Consider the following 23,026-nt stretch of genomic DNA (forward strand, 5'->3'; position numbering starts at 1 on the left):
GGAAATACAATATACATAAAAATACTTATAAGAGGAGGACAAGATGGCAGGGTAGAAGCCCACCAGAGTCACAACTGAATGCTGAACCACCATCAATAAAAAAGATGCAAACCTACCAAAAAAGATACTCTGTTGATACATCCAAAGGCATGAAGAAACCCAAGGAGATGGTAGGAAGGGCACACTCACAATATAATCAAATCCCATACCCCCCAGGTGGGTGACCCACAAACTGGAGAACAATTATATTGCAGAAGTTCTCCCATAGAACTGAGTCCCACATCAGGCTCCCCAGCCTGGGGGTCTGGCATCAGGAGGAAGAGCCCCCCCAGAGCACTTGGCCTTGTAGTCCAGCGGGGAGTGTCACAGGACTGGGGGAAACAGCAGCTCCTCTTCCTGGAGGACACACACGGACTTGTGTGCACTGGGACCCAGGGCAAAAGTGCAGTGACTTCACAGGATCCTGGGTCAGACCTGCTGGTCTTAAGAGGGTCTGCTGGGGAGGTGTGGGGTGACTGTGGCTCACTGTGAGGACAAGGACACTGGTAGTGGAGACACTAGAGAACAGTCATTGGCATGAGCTCTCCTTGAGGCTGCCATTTGGCACCAAGACCTGATGCCACCCAAGAGCCCGTAGGCTCCAGTGCTGGAACTCCTGAGGCCAAACAACAAAGCAGGAACACCCCCTCCCCGCCATCAGACTGCAAAAAGACCCTGAGCCCACAGCCACCTCTAGTCACACCCCTTGGTACGGCACGACCACTGCCCGTCAGAGAACCAAGCCTGAGCTCTACCCGACAGTGGGCAAGCACAGGCCCCTTCCACCCAGAAGCCTGTACAAGCCTCTGGACCAGGCTCAACCACCAGGGGGTAGAATCCAGAAGCAAGAACACTAGCATTCAGCAGCCTGGGAACTGAATTCACAAACAGATCAGAACCTTCCCTGGGACTAGTTGGTCCCTGGACTGCTAGGTGAGAGTGTAGGGCTGGGAGACATACAGCATCCCCTACAGAGGGTCACTTCTCCAAGGTCAAGGAACATACGTAACCTGTATACACAGAAATTAAGAGAAAATGAGACAGCAGAGGAATACATTTCCTAGAGTAATGGAAATAACAAAAATACATAAATGGGACCTAGTTAAACTCAAAAGCTTTTGCACAGCAAAGGAAACCATAAAAGGACAACCTACAGAATGGGAAAAATGTTTACAAATGATGTGACTAACAAGTGATTAATTTTCAAAATCTACAAATAGTTAATACAGCTCAAAAACCCAATCAAAAAATGGGCAGAAGATCTAAATAGACATTTCTCTAAAAAAAGACAGATGGCCAAAAGACACATGAAAAGAAGCTAATCCGAGAAATGCAAATCAAAACTACAACGGGGTATCACCTCCCACCAATCAGAATGGCCATCATCAAAAAATCTACAAATAAAAGCTGGAGAGGGTGTGGAGAAAAGAGAACCCTCCTACACTGTTGAAAGTGAAAATCGCTCAGTCGTGTCTATACAGTCCATGGAATTCTCCAGGCCAGGAGACTGGGAGTACGTAGCCTTTCCCTTTTCCAGGGGATCTTTCCAATCCAGGGATGAAACCCAGGTCTCCCACATTGCAGGTGGATTCTTTACCAGCTGAGCCACCACGGAAGCAACTATACAAGTGTATAGCAAGTTTTACATACAAGTTATACATACCTTCCCACCTACACCATTGGTGGGAATGCAAATTTGTGCAGCCACTACGAGGACGGCATGGAGGTTCCTTAAGGAACTAAAAATAGTTGCCACATGGTTCTGCAATCCCACTCCTAGGCATGTGTCTGAAGCAAACCGCAATTTGAAAAAAGGCAGGCACCCCAGTGTTCACTGCAGCAGTATTTACAATAGCTAACACATGGAGGCAACCTAAATGTCCACTTACAAATGGATAAAGAAGATTGTGTGTGTGTGTGTGGAAATATTAACATGAAGAAGACTGAAATAATGCCATTTGCAGCAACATGGATGGACCTAGAGACTTCCATACTAAGAAGAGTAAGTCAGATAAAGATATCGTTTATATGTGGCATCTATATATATATATATATATACATATATGAATGAACTTTTAAATATAGAACAGAAACAGACCAAAAAGACATAGAAAACAAACTTCCAGTTAACAAAAGGGAAAGGTGGAGAAGGGATAACTTAGGAGTTTGGTATCAACATACACACACTACTATATATAGAACAGATAAACAAAAAGGACCTACAGGAACCTACTATAAACCACCCAGAACTATACTCAGTATTTTGTAATAACCTATAAGAGAAAAGAATCTGAAAAAAAAAAAGGCAATTAAGTATGTGTGTATAACTTGTATATAAAACTTGCTATACACTTGTATAGTTGTAAACCACTATATACTTCAATTAAAGAAATGGCAAATCAAGTACCTAGTAAGGTATGATATTAACATGAATATTCAAATTACTGAATGTTTACCTTAAACCCTCAGCTTTTGTTACATTGTTTGATACAGGTTTCTTTTCTCTCACTTTCGGACCTTAGTATTATATGGTAAATTATGGTGCTATTTTGTCACTAAATTTCTTATTGTTATTGCCAATCTTGAGAATAATAGGATTTCTACATTTAAGAAACAAACCATCATCTTACATCCTTTTACTGGGGGCAAAAAAGCAATGGATTACTCCTTTACAAACTACTCATGACAAAAGCATTGCAAAAGTGGAGAGTATCTGTGGTATATATATAATACAAAATAGTTACAAGATGTCTAGCTATTGAGTCTGCTATATGACACTGTTATATGTATAATATTGGGAAACGGCAACCCACTCTAGTATTCTTGCTTGGAAAATCCCATGGACAGAGAAGCTTGGCAGGCTACAGTCCATGGGGTCGCAACAGAGTCAGACACAACTGAACGACTGAAGCAGCAAACAATAATATTCTATGACCAAAGTATCTGTGATTTAGATACCTTGTTTTGGAAGAACTTCCCGGAACATCGACTTCATTTCTGCCATATCTGAAGTGTTGGATACAGTCTCGTCCTTCAATGAGAAAACAAATATTCAAGAATGAATTCCCAAAGCATATTACTTGAGATATTTCCACTGTAGTTTAAGAAGTAAAATCACAATGTGTATAGAAAATGAACCATTCTATCCTTGTATAATTTTTCTTTTAATTACCTGTAAGTCTTTCCATTGAAACAAGGTTGAGATAGTTCATGTAAGCATGCAGACCTTGTCAACTTTCGTTCATCAGTAGTGGTGGTAACTGGAAGGCTGCATGTTCTAAATTTTTCCCCTCTTAGTGAAAATTGGTAGGGCTTAAGTTTTTCAGGCAAAGGTAATTGATTATCTAGTAGGTATCTGTGCAGCCAAGGGAAAACAAAAGGACTTATGTGCAGCTGACAGCATCTCCTCAGGGGTAGGTTATGTTAAAAGACAAGACCATTTGGGAGGTGGCCTATGCCAGGCTGTTAGGGAAAGGAGGTAGTACTATGCAAATGCTGCCTAACATTCACACTTCTTTCAATAGCTAACAAACAATTCCTGCTTTAATTCCTTTGCTCTAATGACAAAAAGCAACTTAAGGATCAGTTACTGGCTACACAGCTGCAATTTGTAAGGAAGCAACACAAGTGAAACTGGCTCCTGAATACCAGAAGTGAGCTGTGCTTTCAGTTTACTGTTTTCCTCTAATACACATATATTAATACTATATGCTGAAGTGCCAGTGAATACCCTCACGTGAGTATTTTCTTATGCAGACCCCAGTGTATATGTCATCTCTGGCTAGTGACATGTTTCCAGTGTTACATCCCAGTTCATGCCATGCTATGTATTAGTATATTTAAGGTGTTCTGGACTGTAATTTTTAGCATGATCCCCTTCCAAATACAGAAACTTCTCTAGACAGTCCCACCCATTTTGTGATATTCTGCCACACTGATGCAACTTACTGTATATCTTTCACAACACCACCACAGAAGAAAGATTTATTATCTATAATGTGATGATGCTGGCTTGGTGCCTGCCTTTACCACCCACTGCAAATTAGTTATAATCAAGTGAAGCTGCTGCTGGTCTTATTCCCTTTACCACTATTTTGACATTCTCAATAAAAGCTTCCTACTCTCCATCCACCAGGCCTTTTCCTCTTGTTCAAATTCCTATTCTGAAAGATCTAAAGTTCCTGAGGAAGCTCTATCTGCTTTCCAGAGCAGTCATCAAAACTTACCCCTATTCTGCTCTGTCTGGGAAGGAAGATGAAGTAGGGAACGGACCAGGAATAAAGCGACTCATCACATTACCTAGAATCTGAGATAAATGCAATTTACTCAGAATGCACGGCTGCTTCTCCTTCTGACACATTCTTTCCTTCTTGTTACTTAGGACTGCCAGTGGTAACTAGTGATCATTTATTTATCCAGGTTATGTTGAAGGGTAATAACACTGCAGCTCTCTGATTAGCCTGAATATAAGAAACACTTTACCTCTCAAAGATAGCACCATGAAAATATTCCTTAAACCTTTATTTGGTGCAAATCTGACATGATATGCTACCGAAAGGGAGGATAGACATTATAAATGCTGACAAATGTGAAGGAAGTGCATAGCATCTAAGAGTTTTTATATCACCCATTTTTAAAATCACCAAAATGCTAAAATGGTGGATGAACAAATACTTAAATCTTAGCTGTTTTAGAACAGCAACTCTAGTTACTCATAATTTAATCACTATCTTTTGCTTTCTCTTCTCTATACCTCTCACATCCAAAATCTAGCTTGAGGAAAACAATGAAGCTTGGTGCTCTATGAAACCTTAGTTCTCTGACTAAGCTGTCATTGTTACTGGAAAGGGTGTGGAGCCAAAGGCCCAGTAGGGAGTGGGTTGGACCTGGTGTGGGGAAGATCAGTGCCGTCACTTGCCTGGGTGGAGTGTCTACTTTGCTGGGGCTGATTCTTGTTCCGAGGTTCCCCCAGGCATTGGCAGGAGAGAAACAGGAAGGGAAGGGCTAAAATAAGCAAGGTGTTGGTTGGTTGGCTGGCACTGCCAAGCCTACAGTGTCTTGATAATCAACTTCTCAGGGAGCCCAGAGTAGGAAAGAACATTGTTATCCTTCTCCAGGTGGCCTGCTAATAGCCAAACATGGGTGTTTTGCCTGGTGTAATGTACCCTATGGAGTGTGGCTACCCCAAGGGTACCTTCTAACTGGTAAGTTAAGATGTGTGTAATACCAGGGACATATAGGCCCAAGAAGGAAACATACCAGCTATGGATGAAATTCATGTATATTATACAAATGTCACGTCATTCAATTCAATAAATATGAGTGTCCGCCATGTGCCAGGAATCATTCATTAGTAAATAAAAGAGAAAAAAAACCTTTGCTCTTTTGGAGCTTATGGTCTAGTGTATAGAGAGAAAAACGAGTAACAATACTGTTAGAAGGCAGTGTTACAGAAACTAACATAGTTTAAGGGGATTTAAGAGTGCTGGGGGTTGTGGTGGTTATACTTTAAATAGGAAAATCATTATGGCCTCATAAAGTGAAAATTATTGTGGTCTCATTTTGTGGTGTGTGTGTTATGTTTTTCGAGATTGCAAAAAAAATCAAAATGCCTGAAGTATCCAGTTAGGGAACGTATAGGGAAATGGGCATCCCTATTGGTGAGCAGGTTTGTCGGTATAGCATTTATAGAGGGATAATTTGTAGTATGTTTAAATATTTTGTAATATCTACGAAAACTAAATATGTATATTTTCTTTGACCCAAACATTCTACTTCTAGTAGTGATCCCTAAAGAAACAAAGCATGAGTGTGTAAAGATAAAAGACTTTAGCTCAGTTCAGCCGCTCAGTCGTGCCTGACTCTTTGCGACCTGGTGGACTACAGCACACCAGGCTTCCCTATCTATCACCAACTCCCGGAGGTTGCTCAGACTCATGTCCATTGAGTCGGTGATGCCATCCCACCATCTCATCCTCTGTCATCCCCTTCTTCTCCTGCCTTCAATCTTTCCCAGCATCAGGGTCTTTTCAAATGAGTCAGTTCTTCACATCAGGTGGCCAAGGACTGGAGCTTCAGCTTCAGCATCAGTCCTTCCAATGAATATTCAGCACTGATTTCCTTTAGGATTGACTGGTTGGATCTCCTTGCTATCCAAGGACTCTCAAGAGTCTTCTCCAACACCACAGTTCAAAAGCATCAATTCTTCAGCACTCAGCTTTCTTTATAGTCCAACTCTCACGTCCATACATGTCTACTGGACAAACCATAGTTTTGACTAGACGGACTTTATTGGCAAAGTAATGTCTCTGCTTTTTAATATGCTGTCTAGGTTGGTTATAACTTTTCTTCCAAGGAGTAAGTGTTCTTTAATTTCATGGCTGTAGTCACCATCTGCAGTGATTCTGGAGCCCCCAAAATAAAGTCTGTCACTGTTTCCATTGTTTCCCCATCTATTTGCCATGAACTGATGGGACCAGATGCCATGATCTTAGTTTTCTGAATGTTGAGTTTTAAGCCAACTCTTTCACTCTCCCCTTTCACTTTCATTAAGAGGCTCTTTAGTTCTTTGCTTTCTGCCATAAGTGTCCTGTTATCTGCATATCTGAGGTTATTGATATTTCTCCCAGCAATCTTGATTCCAGCTTGTGCTTCATCCAGCCCAGCATTTCTCATGATGTACTCTGCATATAAGTTAAAGAAGCAGGTTGACAACATACAGCCTTGACATACTCCTTTCCCGATTTGGAACCCGTCTGTTGTTCCATGTCCAATTCTAAACTGTTGCTTCTTGACCTGCGTACACATTTCTCAGGAGGCAGATAAGGTGGTCTAGTATGCCCATCTCTTTCAGAATTTTCCACAGTTTGCTGTGATCCACACAGTCCAAGGCTTTGGCATAGTCAAATAAAGCAGAAGTAGATATTTTTCTGGAACTCTCTAGGTTTTTCAATGATCCAGTGGATTTTGGCAATTTGATCTCTGGTTCTTCTCCCTTTTCTAAATCCAGCTTGAACATCTGGAAGTTCACGGTTCACGTATTGTTGAAGCCTGACTTGGAGAAATTTGAGCATTACTTTGCTAGCGTGTGAGATGAGTGCAATTGTGCAGTAGTTTGAGCAGTCTTTGGCACTGCCTTTCTTTGGGATTGGAATGAAAGCTGAGCTTTCCAGTCCTATGGCCACTGCTGAGTTTTCCAAATTTGCTGGCATACTGAGTGCAGCACTTTCACAGCATCATCTTTTAGGACTTGAAATAGCTCAGCTGGAATTTCATCACCTCCACTAGCTTTGTTCTAGTGATTCTTCCTAAGGCCCACTTGATTTCAAATTACAGGATGTCTGGCTCTAGGTGAGTGATCACACCATCATGATTATCTGGGTCATGAAGACCTTTTTTGTATAGTTCTTCTGTGTATTCTTGACACCTCTTCTTAATATCTTCTGCTTCTGTTAGGTCCATACCATTTCTGTCCTTTACTGTGCCCAACTTTGCATGAAATGTTCCCTTTGTATCTCTAATTTTCTTAAAGAGATCTCTAGACCTTCCCATTCTATTGTTTTCCTCTATTTCTTTGCATAAAAGAGTAAGAATGTTCATTAGGACACTGCATTCAGGCATATGTCATAGGTAAAATAAATTATAGAAAAATCATACAATGGAGTACTCTGACAAATTTTAAAATGATATAGACTGTCAAGGCATATTTTTTAGACAAAACGTTAAATTGCAAAAGTTAAAATTCCTACACTAACAGAACACAAACTTTTAATGCTGAGAGAATATAGTGTCAATCAATTTTTGAAGTTTTTGGTCTGGGTAATTAGAAAATAATCTGTTGCTTCCTTCTCCCCCAGTTTCTTTACTTTGTAATTTCCTCCACAAATAATGATTTTGATGGATAATGCATTTCAAATCATGATAAAATAAGCAAACCTTTTGTAGCCATTTGAGCTAGATGTCTAAAATTAATGCAGAAGAACTCAAAGGGAAACCAAATTTTTGTCATGAAAAATTTAACTAAGTTGTTTTACTAAGTTGAGTGAAAATTGAAAGGCACTTAGGTCTAGGCAGGATTAGTTAAGTCAATCATATACATATTGATAGCATAAATTAGTGATAGAACTTAGACAAGTTAAAAATCTTTAGGGTGATTTAGTCTGAGGGCCAACCTAGATTTACTATGACAACCAAACTAAATTATGGTAGTAGGACTGGCCAAGAGCACTAGAGTGTCCTTCTGAAACTTACAAATGTATATTAGTGGTCCTCAAATTTTATCCTTGCATAACCCCCAAAGAGATTTTGAAAAACTAGGCAGAAAAATTAGGTACTCTTTTACACATTTCCAGATAGACATATAAACTGTTATCATAAGTTTAAACTTATGATAAGTTGCAAAGGACAAAATTTTCAGCATATTTACCCCTATGTCCAGGGCAGCATTATTCACAATAGCCAAGACATGGAAACAATCTAAATGGCCATCAACAGATGAATGGAGAAGTTGTGGTATGTATATACAACAGACTACTACTCAGTCATAAAAAAGAATAAAATAATGTCATCTGCAGCAACATGAACACAACTAGAAATGATCATACTAAGTGAAGTCAGAAAAAGAAAGACAAGTATCATATGATATTACTTATATGCGGAATTTAAAATATGACACAAATGAACTTATTTATGAAACGAACACACACACAGAGAACATACTCGTGCTTGCCAAGGGGGCAGTGGGATGGGGGAAGGACAGACTGGGAGTTTTGGGTTACCAGATGCAAACTATTATATAAAGAATAGATAAACAACAAGGCCCTACTGTGTAGCACAGGGAACTATATTCAGTGCCCCGTGATAAACCAAAATGGAAAAGAATATGAAAAAGAATGTATATACATATATAAGTGAGTCACTTTGCTGTACAGCAGAAATTCACACTGTAAATCAACTATACTTCAATAAAATAAATTTTAAAGAAGACTGGAGTAGGAAAGTATGCTCTATTTGGTGACAAGGAAATTATTCCTTCAGAGTGGAAAATAAATGTAAAATTAAGAAGAGAAGTTTGAGATCCTATGTACCTAGCCTATCCATATTTTTTTCTTTCATTATAGACTAATTGTCTATAATGTACCAATCACAGCTAAACATGGGAAATATAGTAGATAAGAACCTGTTCTTCTCCTTGAGGAATCTGGGGGAGGTGAGATGGGGGAAGAGACCTGTAAATAAACAATTACAATTCAATGCAACATACTTTAATAAAAGCGTATCTATTGTGCCTTAAGAAACCAAAACCATGAATAACTTGGCTCTGGACAGGTCAAAGTGGTGATCTCTGAGGAATAATTATTACACATGACATTGGAACTAGTTCCAGGATGAATGGGGATTTACTATCCAAAGAAGTGGCTGTGTAGCAAAGGGAGGGTATTCCAGATAAAGTGAACAATGTGCTCAAAGAAAGAAGCATTCGAAAAAAAACTTGGAGGAATGGCTAGATTACAATGTACATACAGTGCACATATCATGGTAGGATCAATCAGGTGGAGGTCAGTTCATGTTCAGCCTTGAATGGCACGCCTTGGAGTTTGAACTTTATAGACAGGAGGGAGCTAACTAGATGGCTTTGAGTAGATATATGACATATGATTTTTTTTTTTGGAGACACATATTCTAGACAAAAAGGAAAAACAGAAGAGACACTAGAGGCAAGGCGATTAGTAAGGAAGCTATTAATTGCTTAGGTAGGACAATGAGGATATAAACAAAATCAGCAATACCAAACAGTATGAGAAGATACTTGAGGTATTCAAAGATATAAGAAGTTGAGATATAAGGTTCCACCATTCCCCAGTACCACTTTGGGTGATAAGAAAATGATCAAGGATGACTGAGATTTTAAGCTAACATGACTGAGTAGATGGTGCAGGTATGAATTCAAGTTGAGGACAGGCAGACGAGGGACAAGCTAGGAGGGAAGGGTAAAGACCATGAATTAAGTTCTGATCCAATGAGTGTGGAAGGTAAAAAGGACTGGAGGCCTAGACAGGTGGCTGCACAGCAGTATAAGCTATGTGAGTGGATATAATGACCTAACAAGGATATGGAAAGATGGTAAAGAGTGGTAGGGTGGTGGTAAAAAGATGAGGACAGTGTAGCAGTTGAGAGAAGGGTCTGGAGTCAAATTAGTCATTTAAACAAATTATTTAATTTTCTAAACTTCAGTTTTCTCTCTAAAATAAAGTTTATAATAGCACTGACTTTAGATGCTTTATGACATAATTCATATAAAGCCATTAACCATCCCTAGCACACAGGAAGAGCTCAATGTCTGAATGCTTACTGCAGGCTGTTGATGGGAGTGGGAGGAACGGTAGAAACAAAAATGAAAAAATTTGTCTTTTGTCTGATGCAAGACTTGTGTGGTTGACTGACAGATAAATTTTCAAACACAGATTTCTGAATGTAAACCAGCATGAGAAAAAGGTGAGAGGGAGCTCCCAAACAAGGTGTTTTTCAGCAGATACAAAGTAGTAATGCTCTCTCTCACTCAAGTGACTGACCACGTGCTAGCAGAGTGCTTAATTTGGATTGAGAATGTTCAAGTGGAGATGCCAAATGACATTATATGTCATGTAGTTGGAAACTACAGCAGATTCTACTCTGTTTTGCTATCTGGCATCTGCTAATAGAAAAATGTTGCAACATGTTCAGTTTGGCTAATTAACCCAGACTCATGTGAATAATATGTGCAGAGTCTAGCTTCTGGAACATGCCTAGGTCTAAGAACAGAACTACTCTTCATGAGTGAACTTGGATGATGCCATTGGTTCTGTTACTCTCCAGAAGCAGACACTACTGTTAAGTAGAAAATGATATGTCCTTCTCATGCAAAATGCCTTTTACTAATAATTTTTGTTTTTCAAAATCCAGTACTAAAAGTGGTCCTAAAAACATTAGCTATTAACTCTTTAAAAAGGATTAAGCCTTTTTTAAAAAAAGATATCTTTTATATTCTCAGCATCAGAGATATGTAGCTACTTCAACAGTATGCAAAGAAAGGGAAATAAAGAATTGTTTGATACTTTACTCAGTGTTTCTGAAAGCCTGACCCTTGGATCACCTTATCAAAATCCCCTGGATGATTATTAACAATACAGATTTTTCTGGAGCCTTCATCAGAGTCACTGAATTAGAATCTCTAATTTTTAAGTTGCCCACATTAAAGCTGGAGAACCATTGTCTTAGATTCATTCATTCAATAAAGAAATATTTAATGCCAACAATATACTCAGATTGGACTGCTTTAGAAGTTATCAATAATAACTGCCATACACTGACTATATACCATGTGCTACACAATATGCTAATGCATTTTATGTGTTTGACTCATTATGTTCAACAATCCTGAGGTTTTACACTTCTATATAATAGATGATAAACAGAATGAGTAAACTGTTCAAAGTCATCAGCTAATGAATATCCCTGTTCCTGAAACCCAAGTCTGATTCTAAAATCTTTGGTCTTAATTGGTATATTATTTAGCTTTACTTTAATCTAGAATAAACTTAAAACTGTTTCATAGTCCCACATGAGCAAATTTTCTCCTACACAAAATAAGTGATTGATGAAGTGCATTACTTAACTTCCAATGCAAAGACTAAAAATATTCTATCAATCTAAGAGTGTCTGCCCTCTCAGTGAATTTTCTTCCTTCTGTTTATCTTTCATGATCAACTATAAGTCTAGGATAGGAGGAGTACATAAGCTTGGCCATCTTGGGAGTTTTCCTCTTGTGATCATGAAGTAAATTCTACAAACATCTGTATATCCACTGAACATAGAATGTTCTTCATGTACTAAGTGCTAAGTATAATCTTGATTTTGCAATTTTTAATAGGCTCTGATGAATGCTACCAACAAGCTATCACAGAAACACCAGGACCAATTAAGACTTGCAGAATTTCTGGGAGAAAAATAACACTGCCGAAATTGGAATGTAGCCACATGGCCAGTACTTGCCTCAGTATCTGCTTTGATAACATCAAGATTCATCTGTATTTGAACTGCAGGGCCCAAACACCTTTCATCAACAGTCCTTGGGGTGCCAGGAGATGAAACTCATGAAACTATGCTGACATCAGTACACTCTGCTCTAGATGACATTGCATCAGCTCCAAGTGAAGAAAAAGTAGCAGCCACAATTTATTAAAAGGTAGTCTATGTTGCTAGTGCAGGGTACTAATACACTCTACATTGGATGGCATCACTGACTCAATGGACATGAGTTTGAGCAAGCTCCAGGAGTTGGTGATGGACAGGGAAGCCTGGGGTGCTGCAGTCCACAGGGTTGCAGAGTTGTACACAACTGAGCGACTGAACTGAACTGAGACAGTCTATGTTGCCAGTGCTGGGTACTAATAGTCTACACAGACAGGAGGATTAAATGCTAAACTCTTCTTTGTAGGACATGATAGAAAGTGGTATGCTGAGAACTGCGATGGATTTAACGAGCAGTTCATGGTATGGGTAAGAGTAGCTGCATTTGGGAAGATTTAATCATGACTGGAAAAGGATGAAAACTTTTAGTTTTCTTACTTTGAAGTAGCCCTGCAAAAAAATGTTAAATTGAATGTAAGCACGCCTCCAGACCAACTTCTGATGTATGGGAAATAAGAAAAAGGAGACAGTCAAAAAGACCCTTGGCCTGAACTTTTCAAAATGACAATGTCACATGACAAGAAAAAAATGGGGGACTGTTCTAGATTAAGGCTAAATAGTTATAATACCGAAATATAGTACATAATCCATGACTGGATCTTGAGTTTTGTTTTTTTGCGAGGAGGAGAAGGTACAGAAGACATTTTTGGGTCAAATGGGAAAACATATGTACATACAGACTGGATTCTAAAGACTACAGAATTATTAATTTCCTTAAATGTGATAATGATATTATGTTTTCCAGGAGAACTTTAGAATTCTTAGGAAATACATGTTGGGAATTTTAGAGATGTCTGCTTAACAACAGGCATCTGCAACCGATTTCCAAATGTCTCAATGACAAAGTGTGCGAGAAGAAATGAAATAAATATGGCACAGTGTTAACAACTGTTGGATCTAGGTGATAGGTATATGAATGTTTGTGGCATTCTTTAAACTTTTAATGTATGAATATTTCTTTGATAAAATATTGGGGGAAGAAATCATGTTGAGTAGCAGGAACTATGCTGAAATTTTGATAAACCGAAATTTCCTAAAACCGAAGTCGCTGGCAAGCATACTAGGCATCCAGGAGATACCCGATATTCAATCTTTCAGTATTTATCAAAATAATATCATGTGCAGGGTAAAATAATAGGCTGATAAATCTGATACAAACCACTCTATTTGGGAGTAAATTGGGCTTTCCAGGTGGCACTGGTGGTCAAGAACCCGCCTGCCAATGCAGGAGATCTGAGTCTGATCCCTAGGTTGGGAAGATCCCCTGGAGGACGGCATGGCAACCCACTTCAGTATTTTTGCCTGGACAGAAGAGCCTGGTCAGCTATAGACCATACAGTTACAAAGAGTTGGACACAACTGAAGCAGCTTAGCACGCACGCAAGGCAGAGAAGCTAAGAAAACAAGCAGCTGTTATATAAAACAATGGTTGTCATAAAAGAGGTTCAGAAAAAGGCTAGGTAAGCTCAGAGGAAATTACTTCCTGCTGGGGAAAATCTGGACACACATTTCCAAGGTTACTAGGACATGGATACAGAATCACAAAAGGTTGGTGCTTCAGTGATTAATCTTGTTAGAAACAAGAATAGTCGATTTTGGCTGGAGAATAAGTACTAAGAATATAAAAAGAAATTCAGCAAAGAATGTAGGTGTGCGCTCTTGTTGACTAGCGAATATAAACAATTTTCAGTTTACCTGAAAGTTCTCCTGATCCTTTTTCCCCGCAGTTTTAGGTATCCAACCCGGTATTACGAAGATGACTGACAGGTGTTGACTCAAACCTACCGAAGGAACTATATGAGATAAAAGTGAGACACTTCTGGTAAACAGTCATGTAAAACCAACACGATACGAATATTCACAAACATTAAATTGTTTAATATACCGTAGACTTGCAGGATGAGGACAGTATACCTTCTTTCAGAATGGCAGTCAGTGCTTACAAACTCTCACCAGAGAAACAAAGGGAGAAAATTCAAACTATGAAGACAGGAAGTGGGGAAATAAGACTTAAGGTGTTGCCGCGGTGGTGGGTAACCATCTTTTTCCTTTGTAGCTGGGAACGTAAAACGATTTCCTCAAGCTCCAGAATTCTCCGTCCTCAAAGGTCAGGGGGTGAAAGTACTTAACAGAATTTGCGGGGGCGTGGTCAGGAGCTCCACTTTGTCAGAGTTAGGGGCTCCGCCCGGCGGCCCGCACCCAGGCCCCTCCCGTCTCGACTTGCTGCAGCTAGGCGAGCGGAGCCGGTTGAGCGGCCTCGCCCCAGAGGGAGCCTCAAAGGGGCGGAGGGAGGGCGGGCCGTCGCCTGGTCTGCCCGGAAAGAAAACCTTCTTCCAGCGGAAGCGACTCTGAGCCTTGCTCTCCTCCGGGACTCTCGGTCTCCGAGGGCCCTGGGGCCCGCTCGGATCTGACCCCCGGTTCGGAACCAAGGGGCACTCACCTCACTTCTCGACTCCTGTCAACATGGGTACTCCCTGGGGCAAGGGGGACGCAAGCTATTCCTATCTTTCTGCCTTGACCCCATTCAGAAGTGTCAAATGCAACTTCCGGGCAAGACAGGGATTTTCGGAGCCCTAAACTCCTGTCCACCTAGGTAAGTGACCAGACGTCCCAGCAAAATAAGGGCCGGGAAACCTACTCTCTCTAATCCCGCAACCGGGAAGGTAGTCCGGAATAGGAATTAAGTAGTTTTACATGGGATGTCTGGTCACCTTTGGTCCTTTTTTGGGCCTACTTACGGATGCTTCTCTTCCCGGATGGCTCAATTGTTGCCCAGGGCAACTGTGGGTCTGGGCGAAGGGAAAACTACGTCACACAGGAGACGGGAGGCCAGGAAACTCCCGTTGCCATTATCAGTTATGGCTGCCCTAGCGTCAACAGGAACTTCCGCTTGAGAGTTGTCACTCTACCCTGCTGGAGGCTCTCTCTGTGGCCCAGCTAGCCAGCGGCGCCCAGTGGGCGGGAGAGAGGGCGTCCTGGAGCAGAGGGAAGGAAAAGGGCGCAGAGAGGGAAGCTGGCGCCAATACGTCACTCTGATTGGGTAGCGTCGCTGGCGACAGTGCGTCTTTCTGATTGGGCAGCGTTGGCTGCCCTGGCCCCGCCTGTTTCTCTTCCCTGGCGACTGACGGGCCTGCACTCGAGAGGTGGGGCGGGGCGGTAGGAGCGAGAGTGTGTGGAGGGGCGGGCGGGGTGGGGCGGGGCGAGTGGGGGAGGGGCGGGCGGGGGGCGGCGGTTGGGCAGCGTCGCTTCCAAAGAGGAGGAGGAAGGAGGGCGAGCGAGGAGGATGGCGAAGTCCGGGCTCCTGACGGTAACCAGGGGCCGCCGAGGCGGGAGGGTGCCTGTTGGCTGGTTCTTCTTGCCTTCCTTCCTGTCCGTCGGGCGGTCGGTCGGTAGGGGGAGGCCCCGCGCGTCCTGACAGGCGCGAGCCGGCGGGGCCGGGGCGAGGCCCGAGGGGCCGGGGCCCTAGGAGGCGCCGCCGCCGCCGCCGTTTTCCTGGGTGCTGTCGCCGGGAGGCCCGGGCCCTGGGAGCTGAGTCCCCTGCGGGGCCCGCAGCCGAGCACCGAGAGCGAGCCGGCCGGCTGACAGTGTCCGGGGGCCGGGCCTGCGGTGGCGGCGGGCGGCCGGTCGGCCGGGACAGCGCCCGGGCGAGGACTAACCGGCGCAAGAGCCGGGGCCGGGGGCGCCCGGAGGATAGTCTCGCTCCACTAGGCTCCTGGGGTCACCGGGCCCAGGCTGCGGGGCGCCCCGTGGGCGTGCGAGTCGTTGGCGGGGGCCTTGGCGCAGCGGTAGTGATACGGGGTGGAGTCTTTCTTCGCCCCTTCCCCAAAGCCCACCGCGCTCACCGGCTCCTCTCGGTTCCTTGAAGAGTGGTGAGTCGGCTTTGGGTGTGTTGCTTATGAAGCGACTTGTAGGCATCCAAGTAGTGCTCTGTTGGACATGCCTAATGGCAACCTTTTTCCGCGGAGGCTTTTAGGGGTAGAGGAAAAGTACTCTTCTCCCCGCTTCCCCCCCCCCCCCCCCCCCCCCCCCAGTGCTAGAGGCTTCGGGACAAAACGATTTTCCTCCAGCCCCTCAGTATCCATTGTTTTGTACCACCTCCCTCCCCTCCTTTCCTAGGTAGAAGAAGAATGACTCCAAGCCATTAATTGCCTTCTTTTTTTTTTTCCCTCAAAAATCAGCAGAGGGTTTGTGTAATCGTGTTAGTGTGGATCTACAAACAGGTGGAATGAATACCGTTTCAATAGTTGGAAAGAAGATGCTTTTGTGTGTGTGTTTAAGCTTTCAGCACTTTGAGTTGGTGATTTGATTTTTCTTGTCTGTTGCTTTGTATCATAATGGGGGTGATGAGAATAAAAGAGGAAGCAATGTTTTGCAATCTACCCAAAAAATGTTTTCTAAGTCTCTAGGGATGCTGAAGCAAAATTGGGTTGCAGATGTGGACTGTAGAGTATTTGCCTCCCTCATGATAAGTACCACCAGTCTATATCTAAGCTTACACCTGTGCAGTATTGTACACTTCTTCGTAAATGTCAGCACTTTCTTGTTACTCAGTACGCAAGAGTAATGGATAGTTGTATCTAAAACTATTTTTTGTTAAGTTTTTCAGAATCTTAGAGTACACTTGTATCACCGAGTATTTTTGACAGCATCAGTCCTGAAAGATTGTCTTAATGACCTCGGTTTATTAGTTGCTAATCTCTACCCTCACCTTTACATGCTGTAGCCCTTGTAATTGTTTGTTACTATGTATTTGAGGAGATTTAGCTATTGTGTACAATTTGTGACATTCAGCAAGCTTACAGTTCATAGTTTGAATTTGTTAAGTGTTTATGTTTTTTGTGTGACAGTGACAAGAATTATTAGGAATAATTATGTAAATGACCGTTTCCTAACTGCAAAAGGATCTTAGACTGAATATGATAAATCTTTTAAATACTAATTTGGACCTTAGGTACATTGTAAAAGTTTTATTTAATTATGCATATGCATTTAAAATAGACCACAGAAAAATAAAGGCTTTGTCTAATGGTTTAAATGTAACATAAAGCTGACATATAAAACTGTATTCTTGAAATGCCAGTTTGGAAATAACGGACATGGCCTATCTCTAAGGTTACTACTTTTTCCCAGCGTTTGTTCAGTTTTTGAAAAACACATTGATCATAGGTTGGCATTTGTTTTCTGATTTCTGATTGTTAATACAATTTTTCAACTGTTTAAGATTTTCTCTTTTATTTGTTACGAATGGTAATGGATTAAAGAGTGATGTTAAGAAATACATTAATAACTTGCAGCTGAGGTTTTTTTTTTTCAAGTTTTGAAGCTACCATATGCAGAAAGTTGATCAGAACTGTTTTGATAACGGTAACAAGTAAGACACAGCAACTTGTGAACTAGAAACCAGTCAGAAATTTGAAACATTTCACTTTTCAAAAGGAACACTAAAATCATAAATTCTTTTGCTATGCTTGCTGAAATTATACTTTTTGAATTTTTTTTGTTTCTTCAGTGACTTGGGAGAGGGCTTCTCTCATATTCAAGAGAGATAATAAACTGGAATTCTAGGTGGAATGTTCCCAAAGATGGCTTCTGAATAACTGCTGATATATTTTTTTTTGCCTTGCTTTACCTGTATGGATTTTGAGGGCAAGCGTGAAAATTGAAATTCCTTGTTATCCAGGCAGTTAAATTGCAGTCATATTTGTTTTAAAAATATGCTGGATTATCAATATTTGTTGTGTAATTTAGTATTTCTGTAAGACTTGTATTTAAACAGTTTAAATGGTTTTTAGAGTTTAAATATCATATGAGAAAAGGATACCAAAATCTGTTGTGGTGTTTTTTTTTAACTGAAAAATATACACTAACCTGGGCATGCAGATATAAGGATGAATTTCTTTGGAGGTTGAAGATTAAATGAAAGACTGTGTCTTCATATGATTCAGTTCACTATATCGTTCGTGTATTTTCCATGAATGAAAAAGCATAGAATATATGCTTATGGTAATTTAAAAAAATTCACAAGACCAAAACACTCACAAAACAATAAAATAACAACAACAGAAAAACAAGCTGACTCCCAAGTCCTTCAGTGAGTTCTGAGGTCTATAACTTGGGCTTAGTGGAGGTGTTCTTTAACTGGATTATAAGATATCAATTAGAGGAAACTTAGATATAAAACTTTGACATTTCCTAATAAGACCCGTGGAAAATTAGTAAATACTGTGTTATAGATGGATTAGAAATGGGCTGTAATTTAGCAGCAGAATGATAAAGTACTTCTATGTGATACTTGAAAAAGGAGTACTGCAAATAAATTTGTTGCTATTTTTGCTTATTATTTGACTTATATTTCCTGTATTACGTATTTCACATTAAGCATTAGGCATATTATAATTGAAGGCTAAATCTTTTACGGACTAAAGAATATATAGGTCAGGTTTGCTATTCCTGTCATCTGAATTTTACGTTGTATCAAAGTTGTGTACTGTGTGTCTTTCTGGAAATTTTTTTTTAACACAGTAGTTAAATTTTGTATTTTACTCACTACCCACTCTGACTTTTAAAATATGAAAAATTTCTGTCGCAAGTTGACCTGTGGTGTGCTTCAAGTATCGGAGTGCTCTGAAATGCAGTGTCAACCAGCACAGGGAGAGAAGAGCATGAGTGAGTCTAAGAAACTGATTTATGTTCTGAAACATGTAGTTGCATTATTTTAACATAATGTTTCTTCTGTCTTTGGCATTTCCTCCTGGTTCCCAATTCTTTAGCACATCATCTTTAACTCAGCAAATCAAAGTTCTAATGTATGAAAAGCATATTCTAATTGCAGAGGGCTCTTCAGCTTTTGAGATGTTGGTAACATATGTGCTTTTTGAGAAAATATGATGTTCCCATTATCAAGAATTAAAGAACTAATTAGATTATTTCACACTATGTATCTCATTCTAACTTTTGTAAAGATCATACTTGGTCACAGAAAGTTTCACGCTAGAAAAAGTTAAAGTTTCTTCTACTGGAAATAATAAACATACTGCTTGAAGCTAAAACATTACAGGTGACCTTGAAAGAGGGTATGATTTGTCCCTATGTGAAATGAACCTGAAAGACTACTATGAAGTATTTTGGAATGTCTGTCTTATAATGTTCATAGCACTGTGAACACATAATTTAAGCATCTTATCTGCCCTCAGACAGTTTTTAAATCCTGCAAGTTTCGTTATTTCACCATTGACAGATAAATCTTCTTTCTTTTAGTTTTTCTAATGCCTTGTAGGTAAAGTAGAAATGATGTGCTCTGACATGGGTAATGCCTAGAATTTGGAGTTAATTTCATCAGTTAAATTTGTGCCTAGAATTTGGAGTTAATTTCATCAGTTAAATTTGGGCTTTCTCTGTTTCCAGTTTTGTGTTGTACAGCACTGCCTTCAGGACTTTCACAATTTTGCAGATAGTTTTTAAGTTAACCTTTAAATTTTGTTATGTAAGTGTTTCTTACTAACTAGTTTTATACTCACTAATGTCATAGACCTTGTACTGAGTGCTGTGTGTGTCCCAGTCTGTGAAGGTACAGAGATAAATATACAGTTTCCTACTTTCAGTAAGTTCATGGTTTGTTGCATGAAGGGGACAAACAGTAGTTAATTGTTTTGCAGTGTGACAAGTGCTTTGGTGGCAGTATACACTGAAGAACTCAGATGAATTAATTCAGACTGCATGTATAATCAGCCATGCTTACTGAAGGATATAACCTGAGCTAACTCTTGAGGAATAAGTTGGATGGAGGGTAGAAAAAGCATAGAAGTTAGAGATGTTAAGGTCCATTTGGAGAATTGCAGGGAATAACAATTTGGAGTCCGTCTATGACCTAATGTTAATATTTTAAGTCATACAGTAGGCTTTCGTTGAAGTTATTATTTTTAGAGATTGTATGCCTTTTGTGCCTCATTTAATTTGGGGCTTGAACTATGGATCTGCACTAATGTTAGGAATCTGCTCCAAATTATTATTTAAAATTTTTAACTAAGTATATTTTCGTAGTTAAATAGAAGAACATATCAGCCTAACGTGAAATAATTCTGAAGCATGGAACTTGGATAATGATAAAATGTTTCAAAATCATATTTAAATATATTTTTCTCATATCATACTTAAATACATTTTTCTCAGCCTTTATGTATCATGTTAAGAGTAACATTTATGAATTTCCTTCCTTAGAAGTCATAGTGAGTTATTTTGCAGATATTTAAAATGCACTCTTCTGAGAACATTAAAAGTAGCCTCTTTCCATACTTCAGAGTGCCACTGTTTGCTTAAAAGTCAGACTGTATGATCAGTAGTTATATACCAGTAGCCTGCTAGAAGTCTTTGTATGCCTTTAAAAGTTTTTTAAGATTTAAAAGTTCTCTGAACTTGACTATTAAAAAGTAATTTTTCATGCAGTGTGATTTAATACTTACTTGAGGATGAAATGAAGGAACTTCAGCCCTCCCAGAGTGCCATAGTTTCCCATTTTAAAACATTCTCATATTTACCTTTTTTTCTTCCTCCCTGTTGGGGCTTCCCAGATAGCAGCTGGTAAAGAGTCTGCCTGCAGTACCTGAGACCCCGGTTCTCTTCCTGGGTCGGGAAGATCCCCTGGAGAAAGGGAGAGGCTACACACTCCAGTATTGTTGGGCTCCTCTGGTGGCTCAGACGGTAAAGAATCTGCCTGCAATGAGGGAGGCCTGTATTTGATCTCTCGGTTGGAAAGATCCTCTGGAGGAGGGCATGGCAACCCACTCCAGAATTCTTACCTAGAGAATCCCCATGGACAGAAGAGAATGGCGGACTGTCGTCGATGGGGTCACAAAGAGTCGGACACGACTGGGCAACTAAGCACAACAGTCCTTCCTGTTATTTTCATTATAGGAATCTGAGAAATTCCTTTTTAAATGTTTCACATTTTAGCAATTCCCATATAAATGTTATAACATCTCACTTATCTCAAGGTTATTTTTTAGGAAACTAAAACTTTCTGGTGTCATCTCCTTGGATAAAACCCCATGCTCTCTTCACCTGGCTAACCTAATTGCTGGTCAGGCCCCAATATCACATCCTTGGGGAAGCCTTTGATCTCTAGTTAGATTCTCCTGTTTTAAATGTCTCCCACCTGTTATTTCCTTTTTATAATACTAATCATTTTTGTAATGATGTGTTTAATGTCTTGTCTTTTTTGCATTACTGTAGGCTTCATGATGAGCATCAAGTATTTCTGTGCTCTTTACTACCATTTCTCCAGTACACAATGTCTTGACCTTGTAAGGCTTCTAACAGAAAATTTGTCTAGGGCCCCCAGACAAAGAGGCCACTAAAAAGGACAAAGATATAATAGTGCTTTTGCTCTTAAATACATTTTCTGCTCTTAGAACCCCCTAGGCCTTAACTGAGGGATCTTTAAAATTTTATAATGTGCAATTATTTTAAAGTTTGGTAGCCAAATGTAGAAAGGACTAGCGTGCTCCTAGAGGCCATATGAAAGTTGAAAATAAGAGGAAGGGTAAAGTACTTAAAAAGCAGACGTAAGGCATTAAAAAATATAGCAGTTTAAGGCAAATTAATATGATAAATACTTAAAATCTTTTAAGATGCCATTTGTTTTATATGTAGAATAGTATCGCCAAAATGAGATGTAAGATCATGACAAAGATATTAATTGCTCTTGGTAAATTTTGATAATGACACAGGAGCAGGTATTATATTTCAGACAGGTTTCCATCTAAAATGATAACAAGTTTTAATGTTAGCCTTTTGTTATTGGAAATATTTGCTTAATGAGATGAAATATAGTAGGTATTAATAATATTTATTAAGTAAAATTAAGTTGAAGAACATGATTAAAAGTCATGATTTAGTGCAGTATATTATTACTGCCTTAAAAGGTTTTGGATTTTATACCTACCATGTGTTTCTTTGTGTACTGAGGTACGAAATATGTAAAACTGAGTAACAATTATGTTTATCAGTTTTGAATGAAAACATCCCTGTTGCAGTGATATGTCAAAATGACATAAAACAACTTTTAAACTGTTGAAGAGAGTAGTGGTTTAGTTGCTAAGTCGTGTCCTACTTTTGCGATCCGATGGACTGTAGCCTGCCAGGCTCCTCTGTCCAAGGGATTCTCCAGGCAAGAATACTGGAGTGGGTTACCATTTCCTTCTCCAGAGGGTCTTTCTGACCCAGGAATTGAACTTGGGTCTCCTGCATTGCAGACAGGTTCTTTACTGACTGAGTTATGAGGGAAGTCCTTAAAGACAGTTTTATTGTTTATTTTTGGTAACCTAGACTGGAAAAATTAGATTGGAGGTCATAATTACTTGTTTTAGAAGTCTGTAAAATGTAGCAGCTTAGATGACCTGAAATATATTATTTTTAATTCAACTTTGTTTTTTATGTCTTTTGGGATAAAGAATTTGATATTTCACTTAAAGGGCTTTAGTTCTGGTTCACATAAATTTATTTTGTCTTAGTTTTGTAATCTATTGAGTTCTCTGACTATATAAGGATAGGTAAAAGAGCTAGTTATTTCTTATTTTGTTGCTGAAACAAATATTGGTTTATCTACCATGTGTTAATTACAGTTTTAAAATCACAGAAATGGGATACTTATATACCAGGCAGCTTAAAATAGTAAGGTTTTATGATTTAATCTTGAAAACATTTATTTCTGTACTTTGGAAGTAGGGATTTGAAATTCTTAATACTAGAAGTATGGCCTAGT

General features: G+C 39.9%; 2 protein-coding genes across 7 annotated transcripts in view; one reads left to right on the forward strand and one right to left on the reverse strand.

Moving 5' to 3' along the window:
* The window catches only part of BBIP1 (BBSome interacting protein 1), a 16,757-nt gene extending 1,488 nt beyond the window's left edge, over nucleotides 1–15,269 (reverse strand). For 2 of the 3 annotated variants that reach the window (XM_020905457.2, XM_070470157.1), the window contains exons 1-3: nucleotides 15,006–15,269; nucleotides 13,963–14,060; nucleotides 2,998–3,070 (exon numbers count right to left, since the gene is read on the reverse strand). In XM_020905457.2, coding sequence (XP_020761116.2) covers nucleotides 2,998–3,043 — 46 coding nt within the window. In that variant the 5' untranslated portion in view covers nucleotides 3,044–3,070; nucleotides 13,963–14,060; nucleotides 15,006–15,269. Of the gene's footprint in view, nucleotides 1–2,997; nucleotides 3,071–4,265; nucleotides 4,346–13,962; nucleotides 14,061–15,005 lie in introns of all 3 variants that reach the window. The other variant, XM_020905461.2, reaches the window with a different exon arrangement.
* SHOC2 (SHOC2 leucine rich repeat scaffold protein) overlaps nucleotides 14,595–23,026 on the forward strand; it is an 84,398-nt gene continuing 75,966 nt past the window's right edge. Inside the window, exon 1 of one of the 4 annotated variants that reach the window (XM_020905450.2) lies at nucleotides 14,595–14,860. The gene's annotated coding sequence lies outside the window, so the exon portion shown is untranslated. Of the gene's footprint in view, nucleotides 14,861–15,333; nucleotides 15,411–15,484; nucleotides 15,575–15,963; nucleotides 16,137–23,026 lie in introns of those variants that run through there. The other 3 variants (XM_020905453.2, XM_020905449.2, XM_020905451.2) reach the window with 3 other exon arrangements.

This window comes from Odocoileus virginianus, chromosome 7 (genome assembly GCF_023699985.2).
Source record: "Odocoileus virginianus isolate 20LAN1187 ecotype Illinois chromosome 7, Ovbor_1.2, whole genome shotgun sequence".
Taxonomy (NCBI): domain Eukaryota; kingdom Metazoa; phylum Chordata; class Mammalia; order Artiodactyla; family Cervidae; genus Odocoileus; species Odocoileus virginianus.